Source organism: Danio aesculapii, chromosome 18 (genome assembly GCF_903798145.1).
Source record: "Danio aesculapii chromosome 18, fDanAes4.1, whole genome shotgun sequence".
Classification (NCBI taxonomy): domain Eukaryota; kingdom Metazoa; phylum Chordata; class Actinopteri; order Cypriniformes; family Danionidae; genus Danio; species Danio aesculapii.
In genome coordinates, this window is record NC_079452.1 from 25,391,930 (window position 1) to 25,413,505 (window position 21,576).

General features: G+C 39.5%; 1 protein-coding gene across 1 annotated transcript in view; it reads right to left on the minus strand.

Moving 5' to 3' along the window:
- Positions 1 to 21,576, minus strand: part of hcn4 (hyperpolarization activated cyclic nucleotide-gated potassium channel 4) — a 168,937-nt gene that overhangs the window by 32,811 nt on the left and 114,550 nt on the right. Inside the window, exon 5 of the mRNA XM_056478009.1 lies at positions 1,899 to 2,045. Within this exon, the coding sequence (XP_056333984.1) occupies positions 1,899 to 2,045 (147 nt within the window). The remainder of the gene's footprint in view (positions 1 to 1,898; positions 2,046 to 21,576) is intronic.

The following is a 21,576-nucleotide window of genomic DNA, read 5'->3' on the forward strand; positions in this document are numbered from 1 at the left end:
ACAGAATTAATGATGGCCTAAAAATCTGTGGGCGCAGATTCCATGTTGGTCTACTCATAACTGTAGAGTTGTAGAGAATGTTAAGATTGTACATTAATGCAGATGCTTTCACAATATAAACAGGAAAATATAGGAAAAAGCATCAGAAAAGGTTTTTAAAAATGTGTTTTGATTGACAGCAATATTAAAGCATGAATAATTAATAAAGCAAAAACGTATAGGCTGACTGATCAAAAACAAAGCGAATAGGCTAGAAAATCACTCATTTCACAATCACAATTGAGTTCCAGTATTTCCTAAAGGTGCAGTAGATGATAGAAACATGTTTTGTTGTGCAGGTTGAAAGTCTCTTCACAGTCTAATAGTAATGATTAAAGTAAATAATATAAATGTGTTTATATGTGTTTTTATATTCTGGGTAAGGCACAAGACTAACAAATGTTCATTCAATTCAATAATGTCAGGCCGACAATTCCCATAATTCTGATAAGTAGCCCAAACTGTGCACCTCTGTTCATGAAGATCTGCGTGAACCACGACTGAGAGCGGTAAAAACAAATGCTGAATCAAAACCTTTTTTTTTTTATATAATTATTTTTTAGGGGTTTTCACCTTTAATGTTATAGGACAGTGAGGGACAGACAGGAAAGCATTGGGAGCAGAGAGAGGGGAAGGACTGGCATAGGACCTCGAGCTGGGAATCGATCTCAGGTCGCCGTGAACACCTTGGTGCTATGTCGGCGCACTTAACCACTAGGCTATTGGCGCCAATGAATCAAATTTTTTAAACTCTTAAATCAATATTGGAGTGAGTTTTGCACGCTGGAGGAAGGACGACACCATGGCTGAAGTATTTCTGTTAGACAGGTCATGTTCTGTCTTAAAACTCTTTTAGTCTCGTAAAGCTGATGTAGATTGTGTTGTTATGAATGGGTTATATGCACAGAAGTGTTGTTCAGCCACTCAAATCTTCTGGTGAAAGATTGATGTGGCTATTTTAAGGACCTTTATTTTTATAATTATTTTTTTAAGGGGTTTTTCACCTTTATTATGACAGAACAGTAGAGTAATCAGACAGGAAAGCATTGGGAGCAGAGAGAAGGGAAGGATCGGCAAAGGACATCGAGCCGGGAATCGAACTCGGGTCACCATGAACATGTTGGTGCTATATGTCAGCGCGCAGTACCACTAGGCTACTGCCGCTGACCATAAAGAGCCTTTTACAGCATCAATAATGTAGATTTATATTTAATTTAACAACACAGCATCAGTAAATAGCGCTATTCATCCTAGCCTGCTTTACTGAGCTGAAGTTGCTTTTATATTCACATTGGGTCATTTTTTAACAATGACAGCCTGTGACGTGCTCCCTATATTGTTCACCACTACTCTAAACATTCAGTCTGAAATAGCATGTATGTAAGTAAGGCTTAGTAATAAGTGTAACTCCTGCACGCCGCCGGCCAAACACTGAGCATACAGTAGTGGGAGAGAGTGAGACCAGCGGATTGCATACATGAAATATTGCACATTATGACAAGTTCTGCTGCTACACAACTGAAAACGTGCTAGATATTATACAGTTCTTCATTGTGAATTGTAGTAATATAAAGCACTATACAGTTTTCTAACTGTTGAATGAAATTATGCAGTGGGTCAAATCTCATTGGTCCTCGTATCTGTGTATTTTTAGAGTTTTTGAATGTCTATATTAAAGCATGTATTCTTTAATATACAGTATGCATACATATCTTAATGCAACAAGCATACTTCCAACTCCAGTTTATGTATGAGTATCCAGTACCTACAGTAAATGCATGCATTCATAAACAGTAGCATTAGTATAGAGTGTGTGTGTGTTTATGCAGTTTTCCCAGCATTCATCAGTGTGTCCTCACCTCTCTCAGTGGCTCATTGAGTTCTCCCAGAATGCTCTCTTCATCAAACATCTTGCCCTGGTATCTGTGTTCATAGTAATCATGGATCCGCTGTCTCATGTCTGCTGGCAGCTTATGGAAGGACATGTACTGCTCCACCTGCTTATACTGCACACACACAGAAAGGGAGGGAGAGAGGTGGTTATTATTGTGACTATCACTGTTTAACACATTAACAAGAACATGCAAAATATGTATACTTCATTTCTGATGTAACACTGAGCAACTCTGAATATCACACAGAATTTAATGCATGTTTAATTTGAGCAGTCACGCTTGTTAGTTTAGTTAATTCATGCATACACAAACCCATACATTGGTGCATACAGTATGTACAATATTATGACACTACAAATGAACATGTCATTTGAATGATAAACATTGCTTTACATGCCTTAAAGTTTTTCACATTTATTAAATATTATAATTGTGTGCTATTTTCAGCTCTTTGACAGTAAACATTCTAATATACAGCACTAGACCGAAATATAAACTGAATGAATGAATCATTTAATGTGATTTATTGTGCTTACAGATCAATTGGCCACATTTAATTCTTTTTGAAAACACACACGCATTGAGATTAGTGCTATAAAAGGGTTAATCACACCCAAAATAAGGGCTTGTATAAACATAATATATATGCATGAATGGTGTATATTTATTTTATTATATAAATACACAAACAAATATTGTCTAATATATATATATATATATATATATATATATATATATATATACACATTTGAAAAATAATTATAAATAAACTATGTTTGTAATCATTAGGGGTTTGATGAGACGCTTACTCCACAAGATGAGACACTTTCAATGGAGATGTTTCTGTGGTCTTTTACTGACTCTGCAGGTGTCAAACAGCCGTGTGTATGTCTTATCCTGTCGTTAAATGCGGCAGGTCAAAGACCTACACAGCAGTAATAGTTTGGCTACGGTCTTTACTCTGCGCTTCAATAATGCGGCTGAGTCGGCACAATAGCCTAGTGGTGAGTGCGGCGACATATGGTGCAGTAGCACATCAGGGCGTTCCGAGTTAGAATCCCGGCTCGAGGACATTTCCCAACCCTACCCCCGTCTCTCTCTCAATACCGTCCCATCTAAAAAATGGCAAAATTAAATCTTAAAATATTGCGACTGATATATGAATACTCCACATGTCTTCATTCCATGTGTTTACGACGATTATGACTTCAAGTATATCTGAAGTGTTGTCTATCACATAGATATAAAGCATGGTTATTGTGTGTGGCTGCAGTTGTAGCTTCTGTTGGATGCGGCAGTCGCTGAACTCCAGGAAAAAACAAACAAATAAAAAAACGTCACACTTGCCCAAGCAACCGAGTGACACGCAACCCCCGAGCCCAGCCTGGGTTGCCAGGTGTGTACAAAGCACTTCATTTGCAGTTCAAATAAAATCTTCAGTGCTAAATGTTTATTTTTATATACAAAAAAAATTATAATTTAAATACATATATATATATATATGTTACCGTTTATTTTGTATTGTGATCAATCGTTTGACAGGACTAATTGATAATGAATTTGAAATTGAACAATGCAATTGATTGGCTCTCAGTTCTCCATAGATGACATTATGTTCATACAAGACCCTAGATGTGTGTGTGCGCGCTGTCAGGACGGTTCAGACAGGACAAAGCAGAAGATCAAAGGTTCGCTGAATACAGAGCAACAGTGCTGAGATCTACACTGACCTTCACACACACACACACACACACACACACACACACACACACACACACACACACCTGTTCTGAATGTCAATTAGTGGCTCACACACACGCTGATTAATATGCAGTTATAATCCAACAGAGAAAGAGCAACGGTGAGTCCAGCAGACAAGCACATTTCTATCATGTATTTGTATCGAATAAATGTGTTCAAATAACTGTGTGTGTGTGTGTGTGTGTGTTTGTGTGTGTGAGCTACAGATTTAAATCATTCATTCATTGATTTTCCTTCAGCTTAGTCCCTTTATTTATCAGAGGTCACCACAGCGGAATGAACCGCCAACTATTCCAGCATATGTTTTACACAGCAGATGCCATTTTAGCTGCAACCCAGTACAGGGAAACACCCATACACACTCATTCACACATACTCATACACTCCGGCCAATTGAGTTCATCAATTCCCCTATAGTGCTAACGTTTGGACTGTGCGGGAAACCAGAGCACCCGGAGGAAACCCACACCAACACAGGGAGAACATGCAAACTCCACCAACGACCCCCGGCGAGGTTCGAACCAGTGACCTTCTTACTGTGAGGCCACAGTACTAACCACTGAGCCACCGTGTCACCCTATATAGAATATAGAATAGACCAATATTCTTCAACTGGATCATCGTGAGCATGATTTGTTTCGTCAGGGATTCTGTCTGTCTGCTGAATCTCCACTCCTTAAACTCAATGAAGAAACCCCCTCACTCACACACACATTCTCTCTCTCTCTCTCTCTCTCTCTCTCTCCACCTGAATAAAAAGCACACCAGCCTTCCACATTCACGTGTGCATCCCAATGAAGCTGTTCCATCGACTGTGACGGCTCACCTACAAACCACACACACACTGACCTCCCTGAGTGTGTGTGTGGACTCTTAATCAGACTCCATCCACTGATCATATTCAGGTTGCGCACACACACACATTTACACACACTTTATTAGGCACACCTTACAAGTACCGGACCCCCTTCTGCCTTCAGAACTGCTTTAATCCTTCATGTCGTAGATTCAACAAGCTACTGGAAATATTCCTCAGAGCTTTTGCTCCATATTGACATGATAGCATCACACAGTTGCTGCAGATTTGTCGGCTGCACATCCATGATGCCAATCTCCCGTTCCACCACATCCCAAAGGTTCTCTATTGTATTGAGCTCTGGTGACTGTGGAGGCCATTTGAGTACAGTGAACTCATTGTCATGTTCAAGAAACCAGTCTGAGATGATTCACGCTTTATGACATGGTGTGTTATCCTGCTGGAAGTAGCCATCAGAAGATGGAGACACTGTGGTCATAAAGGGATGGACATGGTCAGCAGCAATACTCAGGTAGGCTGTGGCGTTGACATGATGCTCAATTGGTACTAATGAACCCAAAGTGTGCCAAGAAAATATCCCCCACACCATTACACCACCACCAGCCTGAACTGCTGATACAAGGCAGGATGGATCCATGCTTTCATGTTGTTGAGGCCAAATTCTGAGCCGACCATCCGAATGTGGCAGCAGAAATGGAGACTCATCAGACCAGGCAACGTTTCTCCAATCTTCTATTGTCCAGTTTTGGTGAGCCTGTGTGAATTGTAGCCTCAGTTTCCTGTTCTTAGCTGACAGGAGCGGCACCCGGTGTGGTCTTCTGCTGCTGTAGCCCATCCGCCTCAAGGTTAGACGTGTTGTGTGCTCAGAGATGCTCTTCTGCAGAGCTCGGTTGTAACGAGTGCTTATTTGAGTTACTGTTGCCTTTCTATCAGCTGGAACCAGTCTGGCCATTCTCCTCTGACCTCTGGCATCAACAAGGCATTTGCGCCCACAGAACTGCCGCTCACTGGATATTTCCTCTTTGTCGGACCATTCTCTGTAAACACTAGAGATGGTTGTGCGTGAAAATCCCAGTAGATCAGCAGTTTCTGAAATACTCAGAGCAGCCCGTCTGACACCAACAACCATGCCACATTCAAAATCACTTAAATCTCCTTTCTTCCCCATTCTGATGCTCACTTTGAACTGCAGCAGATCGTCTTGACCATGTCTACATGCCTACATGCATTGAGTTGATTGGCTGATTAGAAATTTGCAAGTGGACAGGTGTACCTAATAAAGTGGCCAGTGAGTGTATATGCACACACACTCAATGTAAACTCTTATTTATGATTATGATACTTTTAATATTGCAATTATTATTAATTGGTTAGCAGAATTTTAGAATTTAATATGTCGTTATATATATATATATACACATATATCATGTAAAACAATTCTAAATAATATATAAGGTCTCTGGTTCGAGTCCCGGCTGGGTCAGTTGGTGTTTCTGTGTGGAGTTTGCATGTTCTCCCCGTGTTGGCGTGGGTTTCCTCCGGGTGCTCCGGTTTCCCCCACAGTCCAAACACATTCGCAATAGGGGAATTGATGAACTAAATTGGCCGTAGTGTATGCATGAGTGTGTATGGGTGATTCCCAATGATGGGATGCAGCTGGAAGACATCCGCTGTGTAAAACATATGCTGGAATAGTTGGTGGTTCATTCCACTGTGGCGACCCCTGATGAATAAAGGGACTAAGCTGAAGGAAAATGAATGAATGAATAATCTGTATATAAACATGACCTGTAGTATTTCTCCATCCGTCACACTGACTTCACCCGCCGTCACTTCCAGAACAGCTCTAGAAATTGAACTTCAGTTTCAGGAAGTGATGTAGCATCAGCTCCACGTTACATAAAGAGAGACACACACACGCATAATGCCACATGATGTCTCACACACACACACACACACACGCACACACACACACACACACGCCCGTCTCTCCATCAGCTCAGTGATTTACTGGCATGACGGCGGCGCTCAGGTAAAACTGCTCTTCCTGAGGGAAGCAAACATCAGCTGTCAGTTACAGTCAATTCACAAATCAATTCAGCTCCTGCGAGACACACACACACTTACACTCACATGTACACACACAGATATTCTCTCACACACACACACATGTACAAGGCATGCACACCTACACACACATGTACACGTACACCTTCACACAGACTGATATACACACACACCCTCTCTCTCTCCCTCACACACACGTACGTTCTGCTCTCCAGGTCTCTCTGTCGCCCCAAAACCACATGCAAATGTTCTTTCCAAATAAACATGAATAATTTATATCCCAAAAGAGATGTCAGACGCTTAATTATAATTTCTGAACATTGATTTCTCCTTCTGCCGCTCTTCCTCTCTCTGATTTCAGCCAAACCCTGGATTAATCACAGCCTGTGCACCGCTTCTGAAGAGTAGAACCACTGCAGACCACAACATGCACACACTGATCACTGAGCTGAAGTAAAGTAGCAGACTATGAAGCAACATATTCAAACAACCCAGGCTCATTCTGAATATGTACCCCTGTAAACATTTCTGGAGAGCGACAAATATGTTTTTTTTTGCAGTGTTTGTTTTCGTGAATCCACTAGAGGCCGCTGTGTACGCTTTTAGAGATCTCAAATTACTCTCACGAGTGCCATTCGAGCCTGCTCTTTTCATGGAAATCCACTAGAGGCCGCTGTGTATGCTTTAAGACATCTCAAATTACTCTCGCGACTGCCATTCAAGCCTGCTCTTCTCATGGAAATCCACTAGAGGCCGCTGTGTACGCTTTTAGAGATCTCAAATTACTCTCGCGAGTGCCATTCGAGCCTGCTCTTCTCATGGAAATCCACTAAAGGCCACTGTGTACGCTTTTAGAGATCTCAAATTACTCTCGCGAGTGCCATTCGAGCCTGCTCTTTTCATGGAAATCCACTAGAGGCCGCTGTGTATGCTTTAAGACATCTCAAATTACTCTCGCGACTGCCATTCAAGCCTGCTCTTCTCATGGAAATCCACTAGAGGCCGCTGTGTACGCTTTTAGAGATCTCAAATTACTCTCGCGAGTGCCATTCGAGCCTGCTCTTCTCATGGAAATCCACTAGAGGCCACTGTGTACGCTTTTAGAGATCTCAAATTACTCTCGCGAGTGCCATTCGAGCCTGCTCTTCTCATGGAAATCCACTAGAGGCCGCTGTGTACGTTTTTAGAGATCTCAAATTACTCTCGCGAGTGCCATTCGAGCCTGCTCTTCTCATGGAAATCCACTAGAGGCCGCTGTGTACGTTTTTAGAGATCTCAAATTACTCTCGCGAGTACCATTCGAGCCTGCTCTTCTCATGGAAATCCACTAGAGGCTGCTGTGTACGCTTTTAGAGATCTCAAATTACTCTCGCGAGTGCCATTCGAGCCTGCTCTTCTCATGGAAATCCACTAGAGGCCGCTGTGTACGTTTTTAGAGATCTCAAATTACTCTCGCGAGTGCCATTCGAGCCTGCTCTTCTCATGGAAATCCACTAGAGGCCGCTGTGTACGCTTTTAGAGATCTCAAATTACTCTCGCGAGTGCCATTCGAGCCTGCTCTTCTCATGGAAATCCACTAGAGGCCGCTGTGTACGCTTTTAGAGATCTCAAATTACTCTCGCGAGTGCCATTCGAGCCTGCTCTTCTCATGGAAATCCACTAGAGGCCACTGTGTACGCTTTTAGAGATCTCAAATTACTCTCGCGAGTGCCATTCGAGCCTGCTCTTCTCATGGAAATCCACTAGAGGCCGCTGTGTACGTTTTTAGAGATCTCAAATTACTCTCGCGAGTACCATTCGAGCCTGCTCTTCTCATGGAAATCCACTAGAGGCTGCTGTGTACGCTTTTAGAGATCTCAAATTACTCTCGCGAGTGCCATTCGAGCCTGCTCTTCTCATGGAAATCCACTAGAGGCCGCTGTGTACGTTTTTAGAGATCTCAAATTACTCTCGCGAGTGCCATTCGAGCCTGCTCTTCTCATGGAAATCCACTAGAGGCCGCTGTGTACGCTTTTAGAGATCTCAAATTACTCTCGCGAGTGCCATTCGAGCCTGCTCTTCTCATGGAAATCCACTAGAGGCCGCTGTGTACGCTTTTAGAGATCTCAAATTACTCTCGCGAGTGCCATTCGAGCCTGCTCTTCTAATGGAAATCCACTAGAGGCCGCTGTGTACGCTTTTAAAGATCTCAAATTACTCTCGCGAGTGCCATTCGAGCCTGCTCTTCTCATGGAAATCCACTAGAGGCCGCTGTGTACGCTTTTAGAGATCTCAAATTACTCTCGCTAGTGCCATTCGAGCCTGCTCTTCTCATGGAAATCCACTAGAGGCCACTGTCGACTGTCTGACAGACTGATCCCCCACCCCGTTCCCTAAACCCAACCAATAGTGTTTTCAAGAGCAATCCAGATAAAGAAAAGGCCTCGTCTGATTTTTACCATGTTTTCAGATTTTACCACATGCTCACCCTGTTATTTACTTTGTTATTTTGTTTTTTAGCTTTTGTTTTTGTTTTACCTGTTTTCTGGAACCGTTCTTCGCCAGACTTGAACCACATTGCCGTAGTAAACTCTGAGCCACTGGACAAACTGGTAACAGCGGAAAAGCAGTTCTTATAGAGGTAAGTGGTCAGCTGGTAAGCACGAAAATGAACAGCGTCATACCGCCCCGTGATGTTTATTTTAACACAAAATGCAGCCATACGCTCCTCTGGCTATATAATTTGGGATCTCCAGATATGTATACGTGGGTTGCGTTTTCACAATGAGCTCGTGTTGTATTAAAATCTGCCACAATAAAGCTTGCACAGACTTGCATGGGTAAACTTCTTTAAACCCATTATACATTTGATTTTCTTTAACATAACTTACTTGGACATGTGAGTCTACAAAGAAAGAAAATAAGTGACCAAAACCAAACCGATGTTATTCCAATGTAAAGATTTTGGCTGCAAAAATCCAGAGGGGAATTATGATTGCAATTTAAAAGGCTTTAGCTTAAAGAGCCCCTATTATACATGAAATAGGGTCATATTTTGGTTGTAAGGGTCTCCAACAACAGTCTAATATGCATGCAAGGTCAAAAAACACTGTCATGGTCTTATAATCTGCATTTATTTTTACCTTATTATCCCAGCCACTCCCATATGATTCGTTCAGCGATTCATTTGTTCCCAAACCCCTCCTTAGCGCAAAGCTAATCTGCGCTGATTGGTCCGATGACCCAGTTGTCTGTTGCGATTGGTCGACTGCGTTCAGCGTGAGACAGAGAGAAATGCCAAGTGTGGCTTATCCACAATATTGAAGTAATCACAGTGCAGAGTGTATGTGTGGGCATACCAGCCAACACTCCTGCTTACCCCGGGAGTCTCCCATATTTCAAACCCATCTCTAGCCACCCATCTATTTGTTATTTATCCCGGAAAATGTAATTTCAACGACTCGTCCAACCCAGTACCCGGTTCTCACCAGTGTTATCAGGGTCGGCATGTTCATAGAGGCGACCTAGTCGGTCGTCATGGGCGGAAGAATAGCCAGTGCGGTGTCAGCATACCCCCCGGTCCTCACTTACATCCACGACACCCACCCCCTCCCTCCCTCCCAGTCCTCACTTTGATATGTGAACCGGTCCCTTTTTTTTTCATTTTCGGGTTGAGGGCGGCGTGATCGCCGTTCACCTAGAGCGCCAGTTCAGCTAGTGTTATTCAGGCACCTCACCCCGAACCTAACCCAAGCACATTATAAAAATATAATAATAATGATCATTATTATATCATATAATATAATATTAATTTTATTATTGTTATTGTTGTTATTAACTTAACTATTTTAACCAGTTAAACTCTGCGGACCCATCGACTTTCGTTTTCCCCCTTAAGTGGTTACGTTTGAAAGTGTAGAGTCTATATTTTATGCACATATGCATCACTTTGGTTTTTATTCTACTGTACAAAAGTTATTTACACTTAAATACACAGTACTTTGGATACCCGAGCTGGGTATTGAACATTGGTTCATTTTCATATTTTTCATATGGTTCATATATGACACATGTACAAGTTAGAGCTCAAATGAAAGCTCTTACCGGTGCTCATACGGTTCTAGCGTTCTTTTTACTGAATTATATTCACACATCAAACAGTTGTCGAATGAATCGTGGTGTTTCCATGCTGCAGAAGTGAAAACAATACATTTATGATCAATAAGCAGCCCCAGATAGCACAGACAGCTGTCATCTCTTACCTTATGCTGTGCGCTTCAGGGCCATTTCTCCTCTGTTTTTGAGGTGATGTGCATAAGTAATCCTTTTATATGTCTGACGTAGTCCAAACACAGTGAATTATGTTTGATCAAACAAAAGAATAGTGAAACATGAAAACAATAATCGATCCCTGACCTCTCATCAGTTGGAATACAATAACTTTTGCATTGATTATGGTTGAGACATTTGTCTTTTTTTCCTATGATTACAGACGTGCAGGAACCACTAACATTAATTACAGCAAGCTAGAGCACACAGAACCTAAAAGGTCGACAACATATACAGTTATTTTAAACACTTTCAATAGTGTTTTATGAACATTCAAAGGGTTTTCTTTAAAATGATACCAAATTTTTGCATTTACACCTCCACATGTGGGTTTAGGAAGCTTTTAAATTTGGGTAGGCAAAATCCAGGTGGAGATCCCAAAGTAGCACTAGAGTTTAACTGGTTAAGCAATAGTAATAATCATTTTATTTGGTAAGGTTGTTAAAATTATCTTAAAAACAATAATTATACTTATTATTATTATTATATAGAATTGATTATTATTGCTATTATTATCATTATGATTATTAACTCATTCACTCATATTCCTTGGGCTTAGTCCCTTTATCAGGGGTCGCCACAGCGAAATGAACCACCAACTAATCCAGCATATGTTTTTATTTTATTTATTTATTTTTTATACAGTGGATACCCTTACAGTCGCAACCCAGTACTGGGAAACACCCATACACACTCATTCACACTACGGCCAGTTTAGTTAATCAATTCCCCTATAGAGCATGTGTTTCGACTGTGGGGGAAACTGGAGCACCCGGAGGAAACCCACGTCAACACAGGGAGAACATGCAAACTCCACACAGAAATGCAAACTGACCCAGCCGAGACTCGAACCAGCGACCTTCTTGCTGTGAGGCCACAGTGCTAACCACTGAGCCACCATGCCACCTCTGTTCTATTTTCTTTAGCTATATTCTCCACATCAAAATTTTTAAACATTTAATATTGATTCACTTATTTTTATATTGATATAATTTAGTTTTGTAAGGTCACACACTGTTGTATAAGCATTTCCCTGCATATGGCTCTGCGTATGACTGTGTATGTGATAAAAAATCTTTGAATTTGAGCAGGTGTGAAGGGAATGAAGGAGAAAGGATGAATCTGCATGACAGCCTGTGACTGCTCTCTATTGAGTCCAGCGCGCATGAAAGCAAATATCTGCGTCCTCCTTCAAAACTCTCTTCTGTTCCAGGTAAACCGCTTCTTAAAGCCAGCGGATAAACTCTAACCCACATCAACACTACACCTCGATGGAGTTTCACTTGTCTATTTTTGTCCTGAACAAGCTGAGCTTAAAGCTGCTTAATTTCAATAAATGGTCTGGGAACATCGCGCAGTACATCAGATACTAAACCCTGCTGTGTTTTTATTATTATTATGAGCCATTTAAAATGCAGAATAAAGCCCTGGGCTGCAGGCAGGACTCATAAAGGTCTCACAAAGGTTGCTGAGCTTAATTTAGTTCTCAGTGAACCACAAACCAGAATCTTGTGCCCGCTAAATGAAAATGAACCAAGCTCGCAGAATAGCTCCTGATAAAACACCAGTGTTATTTTAGGTTTTAACTGAGATGCTATTATAATAATTTTTATTGCATTTATTACAAGTATTTACTGTATATTATAATCATTTTTTGGAAAGATACAGTAATTAATATAATACTTTATAAAATCACTTTATATTTGTGAATGCCTATAGGCTTTTATTCTGTTTTATATTTACTCTTTCTAAAACTACAAGTTAAAAGAAGCTATCTATCTGAAATGTATATAATAATATAAGCTATTTCAAGAGTTCCCACTTAGATATGCTTGGCGTATAAAGCAGGTTTGGCATGCTGTCCCGGGAGAGAACCCTGAGCTCGGAGATATTTGAGCCCAGGGCTCCCGCCCGGTCGATAAGCATATCAGGAGATCCGAGATCAGGTAGGTCTCGAGAGCTCCCCCTTTAGAAAAGGGAGGAAAAGGAGGAGATGGGGTGGAAGGGGGGATTCTTCCAAACGAAGATAGAGCAGTAGGAAGAAAATGATCCATTTATAGTAAACTAGGATCACTCTTATTGGATTATTACTGATTACAGATGAGCGGCCAGACGTGCTCAATCATATCACGTGCTCCTCTCGAAATTAGCTTATGAAACTTCACAATGTTTAACATACTGTTTTACTTTTTACCACCTTTGCTTTTAGTCAAACTGAGTTAAAAATGCCTGAAAAACTAAACTAAACAAACAAAACGAAATAGCTGTCTCATTTTCCATGACTGTGAAAAGTGATTATTTACTAAAGTGAGTAGAAATGTTGCCTTAAAACTGACAAGCTGCCTTTACTTAACCCTTGTGCACTGTTCAAATTGACTACCCTTTTGTTGTGTTCAGGATGAAAACATCCACTAACAGCCACCAACAGTAATGTAGGGAGAAAAACTGAAAATCTAGAACTGCCTCAAAGCCAGTGTTGTTACCAAGGGGCAACCTCCCGCTCTCCCTCGGGAAGCCAATATGGAAGTAACTTAAACTGCAATTCATCGACTCGCCTTGGGGGGGCTGGCTCCAGGAAGTCCAGGTCATTTCTGACTGCAATGGGAAATTGGCCATTTTTACAGCTGATAAAAACATGTTTACAGCCTGCTACAAAAGATGGCTTTGGTGCATATAGCCATGTTAAACCTTCATGACAACTGTGAGGGGGGTGAATTTTTTTTATAACTCATCTGTTTCGGTTTATTAAGTTATATTAAGTCTGCATAATTAAGGGCGTGGCCACTTGAGTGACAGCTAGGTCTCGCTGCTCGCTGTCTCGTCACCTGAGCTGATTACGGCTAATTAGCCGATAAACTCAGCATATACATCGCATTTTTGTGTTGGTTAAGATTGATTAGCTGTAGGCTATAGAACTATAAGTCATATGAAGTGTTGTCATACAGTGTTATGCTGAAGTTCATCAATAGTCTTGCATTTACTAACACAGACTATATCTGAAGTGTTTGGATGTAATTCGCGTTTTCCTCCTGTAGAAAAACGTCATAAGAACAATGTTTAGTGGCTCAATGTATTACAACAGTGTTTTTAAAAGTCTAAACACTTTATTGATATAGTGTACAGCCAAGCACATGTGGTCAGAACACAAACGAGTCGCAGGTAATGAAGTATTAAGTGTTTCTCCCAAAGTAAGCTTTGTCTAAACCCGGTCTAAGCAAAGTGCCAGCAGGTGTCTGTAGCTCCGCTCACTCTCCGCATCTTTGCCCTTGTTTGGTATCCCACCGTGGGTGCGATGACGCGCGATCAAAATGGCGACGGTTGGCCACGCCTACTTTTAGCTTCATTTGCGCTCTTCAGAAACCTATGGGTGACGTCACGGATACTACGTCCATATATTTTACAGTCTATGGTTGTTGCTAATCGTTCACATGTCCAAGACTGTGATAAAAGATGACAAAAATCCAGCCCACAATTACTATTAATATTGAAAATACGTCATTTTATGTGATTCTTTTCAACAAATCAGTGACATCACTAGTGAATTTGGCAAATAAAGAGTTAAAATCTTGTAATTTTCTAAACTATTTAGTAGTTTTGACCAGGATTGATGGAGATTAACAGATTTATGAGAAAAAATAAAGAAATCAGATGCATTTTACAGCAGTTTAATTTAGTGGATGTTTTCATCCCTAACATAACAAAAGGGTAGTAAATTTGCCCAGAAAGTATTGTTTTTTTAAATTTCAAAGCATTTTCTTATACATTTGCCCAGAGTGTCTCGTTGAGTTTTTTTTAATTTTAAAGCATTTTCTTAAAAATAAGATTTGTGGTGGTAAATAAAATTAGGAGCGGTGCGCGCCTGGCTCGCAAGCAGACCGACACACTCACGCCCTGCAGGCGCGGCACACAGTGGAAATGATCATCATCTTCAGCTTAACCTCACGAAAACGGAAATGCTTGAAGTTTCTGCCAACCCGACTCTTCACCATAACTTTTCAATCCAGATGGATGGGGCAACCATTACTGCATCCAAAATGGTCAAAAGCCTTGGAGTAACGACTGATGACCAACTGAACTTCTCTGAGCACATTTCTAGAACTGCTCGATCTTGCAGATTCGCACTCTACAACATCAGAAAGGTCCGACCCTTCCTATCTGAACATACAGCTCAACTCATTGTTCAAGCTCTTGTTCTCTGCAAACTGGACTATTGCAACTCTCTACTAGCCGGGCTTCCAGCTAACTCTATCAAACCTCTTCAGCTGCTTTAGAACGCAGCAGCACGAGTGGTCTTTGATGAACCCAAAAGAGCACATGTCACTCCGCTACTCACCCGTTTGCACTGGCTGCCAGTTGCTGCTCGCATCAAATTCAAAGCTCTGATGTTTGCTTACAAATCGACCTCTGGCTTTGCTCCTTCGTATCTGCTCTCACTTCTGCAGATATATGTGCCCTCCAGAAACTTGCGTTCTGTGAATGAACGTCGCCTCGTGGTTCCATCCCAAAGAGGGAAGAAATCACTTTCCCGAACTCTCACATTCAATCTGCCCAGTTGGTGGAATGAACTCCCTAACTGCATCAGAACAGCAGAGTCACTTGCTGTCTTCAAGAAACCACTAAAAACTCAACTGTTTAGTCTCCACTTTCCTTCCTAATCTGTAACTGCCTCTCTGGCTATACCACTAACTGTACTCTCTCTCAAAAATAAAAAAAAAACACATTACTAATGCTTTGCTTCTTAGACTTTACACACCTGAAACTTGCCTATAGCACTTGTTCACTGCTGCTCTTATAGTTGTGTAAATTGCTTCCTTGTCCTCATTTGTAAGTGGCTTTGGATAAAAGCGCCTGCTAAATGTAAATGTAAATCATCTCACGCTGTAGTGGTGAGAGTTGTGCATGTCTTTCAGTGTAATGTAAACAAAAGATATGTTAGATGAATGATTACAAAATATTAAAATGATTATGCATGTATAAACACAGATAATAATAACAGTTCATTTTAATTCTTAGCTAATATATCGCTTAAATTAACATTAGTCAAACACTATTTTTTATTTATTCCTATTTTTATTTATTTATTCACTGTTCTACCATTTATTTTCATTGTAAAATGATCACTCATGTTTAAATCAAAAACTTTTTCATTTATTTTTAAGTCTAAAGAGAGAAATGGACTTTTATTTGTTTTTTTATTAATATTTTCTGCTGTATTTGGTTACTGAGCAGCAATAAACAACACTTTAAAATATATAAGCAGTTTTCTTGCTATTTTCTAAACTAGTCGTGTTTTAAAGTTAATAAATGCATAATAATGGTGATAACCGTGAAACCATGATTATTCTTCAGACTATATAATCGTACAAATAAAATCTATAATCGTTGCATCCCTAATTGTTACGCAGTTTAAAACAACATGTGAATGTGTCTGAATGTAGAAGAAGCCTACTTCAGAATCAGAAAGAGCTTTATTGCCAGGTATGTTCACACATACGAGGAATTTGTTTTGGTGACAGAGCTTCTACAGTGCAACAGCATTACAGAGAGATTTAAAAACTAGAAGTAAGTAGTGAGTGCAAATATACAGATTGACAAGTGTATGTACGTGTTTATTACTATATACAACGTTATATGTGCAGCTGTTATGTGCAAATTGGCATGTAAAGTGTGTGGTTAAATAAGTGTATATGTGTATAAAAGTGTATAGCAAGTAGTGATGTTGGTTCCACAATTATTATCATCAAGTGTTCATGAGATGGATTGCCTGAGGGAAGAAACTGTTTCTGTGTCGGGCTGTTCTGGTGCGCAGTGCTCTGTAGCGTCGACCAGAAGGTAACAGTTCAAAGAGGCAGTGTGCTGGGTGTGAGGGGTCCAGAGTGATTTCGGCAGCCCTCCTGCTCGCTCTGGATAAGTACAGTTTTTATGGAGTATGAAGGGTTGATTCCAGTGATTCGCTCAGCAGTCTGAACTATTCGACGTAGTCTTTGGAGGTCGTAGCTGAGTTAAACCAGACAGTTATTGATGTGCAGATGACTGATTCAATGATGGATTACTTGAGCAATACACTGATTTTGTTGTGCCTCGAAATACAACAGTTGAATATGCTCGTTAAAAAAGCCACATTGAACAATTCAGTGATGTTATATAGTTTCAAAATACAACATGTTAACGTTTTAATGTAGAAAAGTCAACGTGGGTGTCTTTATGAGCACAAATACAGCATGTGGGCTCTTATATTGCTGTTGTGTCATCACTTACATTGCAAGTCATATCTCTCTGGCCCCTCGTTTGGGATGCTTTTCATGAACTAGCCCCCATGACAAACTAATTGAATAGCCCTGGTCTAGATTATAGTGTAGTCTCGATACTGGAGTTTGGTACCAATTGATACTGAGATTTTAGACAATGGCAAATCAGCGCTGTTTAAGAACGTGCTCAACAGCGCTCAAATGGACGCTTTTAAAATTTCAGTATCGTTTGGTACCGAATTCCAGTATCGTAAAACCTAATTAGATACTTAATTAAACTAACAGGCTAATACTAAATGTCAACATTTGTTATTTTAATTTCACGAGACCTTTAAGTAAAGTCAACTAATCACACAGTGTGTATTTATTAATTCATTCACTCACACACTTTCACCTATAGCGCATGTGTTTGGAGTGTGGGGGAAACCGGAGGACACCCACACGAACACGAGGAGAGCCAGTGTGTTTTTAGTTTCAGTTTAATAACCCAGTACACACATTTGAAGAGCTGTGCATCTGCCATAGATGTATTGCTAATGATGGCGTCTGCAAAAGCCAGAGATCCTCCTAAAGTTCCTCCTGAGGAGCCCACGCATGGCTCCACATGAAAGCAGCAGCGGGGGTCTCTTTTCAGAGGAGGAAAGTCGAGTTCAGCGGCAGAATAAACGAGATTAGAGCCATCGGGTTGACTGGGGATATAATAAACTCTGAGATCTGCCAGCGCTGGTCACACTGACGCAGGTCTGAGGAGACACATCTCTGCTTCCTGCAGCTACAGGAAGTGGCTTTCTTCTTCACTAATCCCTATATACAGTTCACGAAGTCAACATTATTAGATTAATAAAGATCTCTTTCTTAATTATTTCCCAAATGATGCTGAACAGATTCAGGATTTTTTCACAGTATTATTCATTCATTCATTTTGTTTTCAGATTAGTCCCTTTATTAATCTGGGGTCACCACAGCAGAATGAACCGCCAACTTATCCAGCACATGTTTTATGCAGCGGATGCCCTTCCAGCCGCAACCCATCACTGGGAAACATCCATACATACTCACACACTACAGACAATTTAGCCTACCCAATTCACCGCATGTCTTTGGACTGTGGGGGAAACCGGAGCAACCGGAGGAAACCCAGGAAGAACATGCAAACTCCACACAGAAACGCCAGAAACGCCAACTGACCCAGCCAAGAAACGCCACAGAAACGCCAACTGACCCAGCCGAGGCTCAAACCAGCGACCTTCTTGCTGTGAGGCGACAGCACTACCTACTGCGCCACTATGTCGTCCTTTTTCACAGTATTTGCTATAATATTTTTCTTCTGGAGAAAGTCTTATTTGTTTTATTTCGGCTAGAATAAAAGCCAATTTAAGGTCAAAATTATTAGCCCCCTTCAGCAATATTAGTTTTGGATTGTCTCCAGAATAAACCACTGTTATACAATGACTTGCCTAATTACTCTAACTTTACCCTAATTAACCTAGTTAAGCCTTTAAATGTCACTTTAAGCCAGGGGTCTTAAACTCAATTTACCTGGGGGCCGCTGGAGGCAGAGTCTGGGTGAGGCTGGGCCGCATCAGATTTTCCACAAGAATTTAATTATATTATTAATTGTTAATTTCTTATTAGTTTTTTCATCTTATTTTGTGTTAAAAAGTAAAAATAAAGAGATTTGAGAAGATGGGAATTTTTTGAAAACAAAATAAAATGAAAAAAACAAACAAATAAAAAATTTATAAGAAAATAAATCAATCAGTAATGATAATAATAATAATAATAATAATAATAATAATAATGAAAATAATAATCACAATAATAATAATAATAATAATAATAATAATAATAATAATAATAATAATCACAATAATAATAATAATAATGATAATAATAATAATAATAATAATAATAATGATGATAATAATAATAATAATAATAATCACAATAATAATAATAATAATAATAATAATAATAATAATGATGATAATAATAATAATAATGATAATGATAATAATAATGATAAAAAAAATAATAATCATAATAATAATCATAATAATAATAATAATCATAATAATAATAATAATCACAATAATAATAATAATAATAATAATAATAATACTAATGATAATGATAATAATAATAATAATTACAATAATGATAATAATAATAATAATAATAATAATAATAATAATAATGATGATAATAATAATAATAATGATAATGATAATAATAATGATAAAAAATAATAATAATCATAATAATAATCATAATAATAATAATAATCACAATAATAATAATAATAATAATAATAATAATACTAATGATAATAATAATAATTACAATAATGATAATAATAATAATAATAATAATAATAATAATAATAATAATGATGATAATAATAATAATAATAATGATAATGATAATAATAATGATAAAAAAAATATTAATAATAATCATAATAATAATCATAATAATAATCATAATCACAATAATAATAATAATAATAATAATAATAATGATAATGATAATGATAATAATAATGATAAAAAATAATAATAATAATAATAACTAGATTTACTGTTATCCGCTGTGCTGTTGTTACAGGAAAAAGAAGCCACACTGTGTTGTTGTCATTTGTTTTGACTATTTTTACAGCATATAGAAATATATGTAATGTTTATTGTGTGAGGCGATGCAAATACAATGCAGGTGGAGCGATGCAAACGACCCACAAATAACGGTGCCGGGGACTCTTATTGCGGATAGACAGGTGTCGATATGTGACTGCAGACGACTACATTAGGCTGCATTGAGTTCCTTACTTTTCCTTTATCCCGCCGCGTACGCATCACTTTGATTTCTTTTCTGCTCACTGCGCCCGAAACAATAACCACCAACCAATGAGAGTGATCGTAAATGCAAGAAAGATGATTGGTTGAAAATATTGTTCAGGACCAATAGTTAAATGTGAATTTTGCTTTAACTAGCGCATGACAGTGCGTGCAAACATATCAACACAGCATTCGCTGCGCTCATTCTCTCTCTCTCACACACACATGCAGGTATTCACTGCGCACAAGTTAAAGGGCACCTATGGTAAAAAATCTACTTTTCAAGCTGTTTGGACAGACATATGTGCATGTATGGTGTATAGAGCGTCATATTGGGCTGATATAAACACACCCAGTGCTTTTTTTTCAATTTAACAACATAAAAAACGGTGGACCAATTGGAGCGGTTTTCAGATCGACTGCTACTTTACGTAGGAGAGCGGTCCCCCCGCCCACCAATATTGATTGACAGGCGCGTCATCATATCCTCAGTTTGTTGATTCACGTCCGCCATTTTCAGCGTGAGTTGAAGCGATATCACTAAAGGAACACGCTAGCTCTATTTTTAGATCAAGGCTCATTGGGCTCAACACAAGATCAATATTCTCCACATTATCGCTCTAATCGGAATTATTGGTTGTATCTTTAGGTAGGTTTGCAAACATGTGTACTTCTCATTGAGTCTACCTTACACTTCAGCCGTTTGCATTTCTCGCGATCACAGTAGCTCCCTGTGATCTTAACTAGGTGCTGCTGTACACATAAACATAGGCTTCAAGTCGGCCGTTGTGTGTACCCTGATAGAAACCTATATTTAGAATTCTAAAATGCGTGGCGCAACGATTCGGGACACTTCATGTTTCTGCTGCACCACAGAGAGTGTCTGGTGTGCCGTGTCGCGACTTCGAGCGACGCATCCGGTGCCTCAGTCAAAGTTAATTCAGTGTGGGTGGTTATTAGTTTCTGTGTACAAGATCGGCACTTGAAACTAGCACACAGTTGGCTGTAAAACTGTACAAAGACACAAATGATTTTGTACTCTCTGCTTAGTCTGTGTCCGAGTCGTATATGTACGGCTGAATGCTGCTCCTTTCACTCCTGCTCCTTCTCTCAGTCTGCCCAAACACAGAGCGGGTGAGCTCATGGCTCCGCCCCCTTGTTACGCTGGGCGGGAAGCCGAAACTAATCTACATGTGAAGCAACACACCCCTAAATCAGCGAACTGTGGACACGCCCCCAACATGACACTTTAACACATTATAATAAAACAATCTGAATTGTGTTTTAAACTGAACCTGAACTGGCACACTCAGAAGAACCATAATATTAATATTAAATCAGAAAAAAGAGGTCAACTATGTGCTCTTTAATGCCGAATCAATTAAAATAAATACCAAAAAGAAAAACACAAATATCTGACATTTCCCGGAACAGGATCCGGCAAGATCCCGCTCACATTAAGCACTGATTTATTTACATTTATCCATGTATAATGTCTCGCTGGGCAACAACTATTAAAACTTTTTTCAAGTGTTGTGAATGAAGCATGCTGGGACGAATAGAAACGACGCAGCCAGCAGGCACGGAAGTAAACACTCCATGCTATA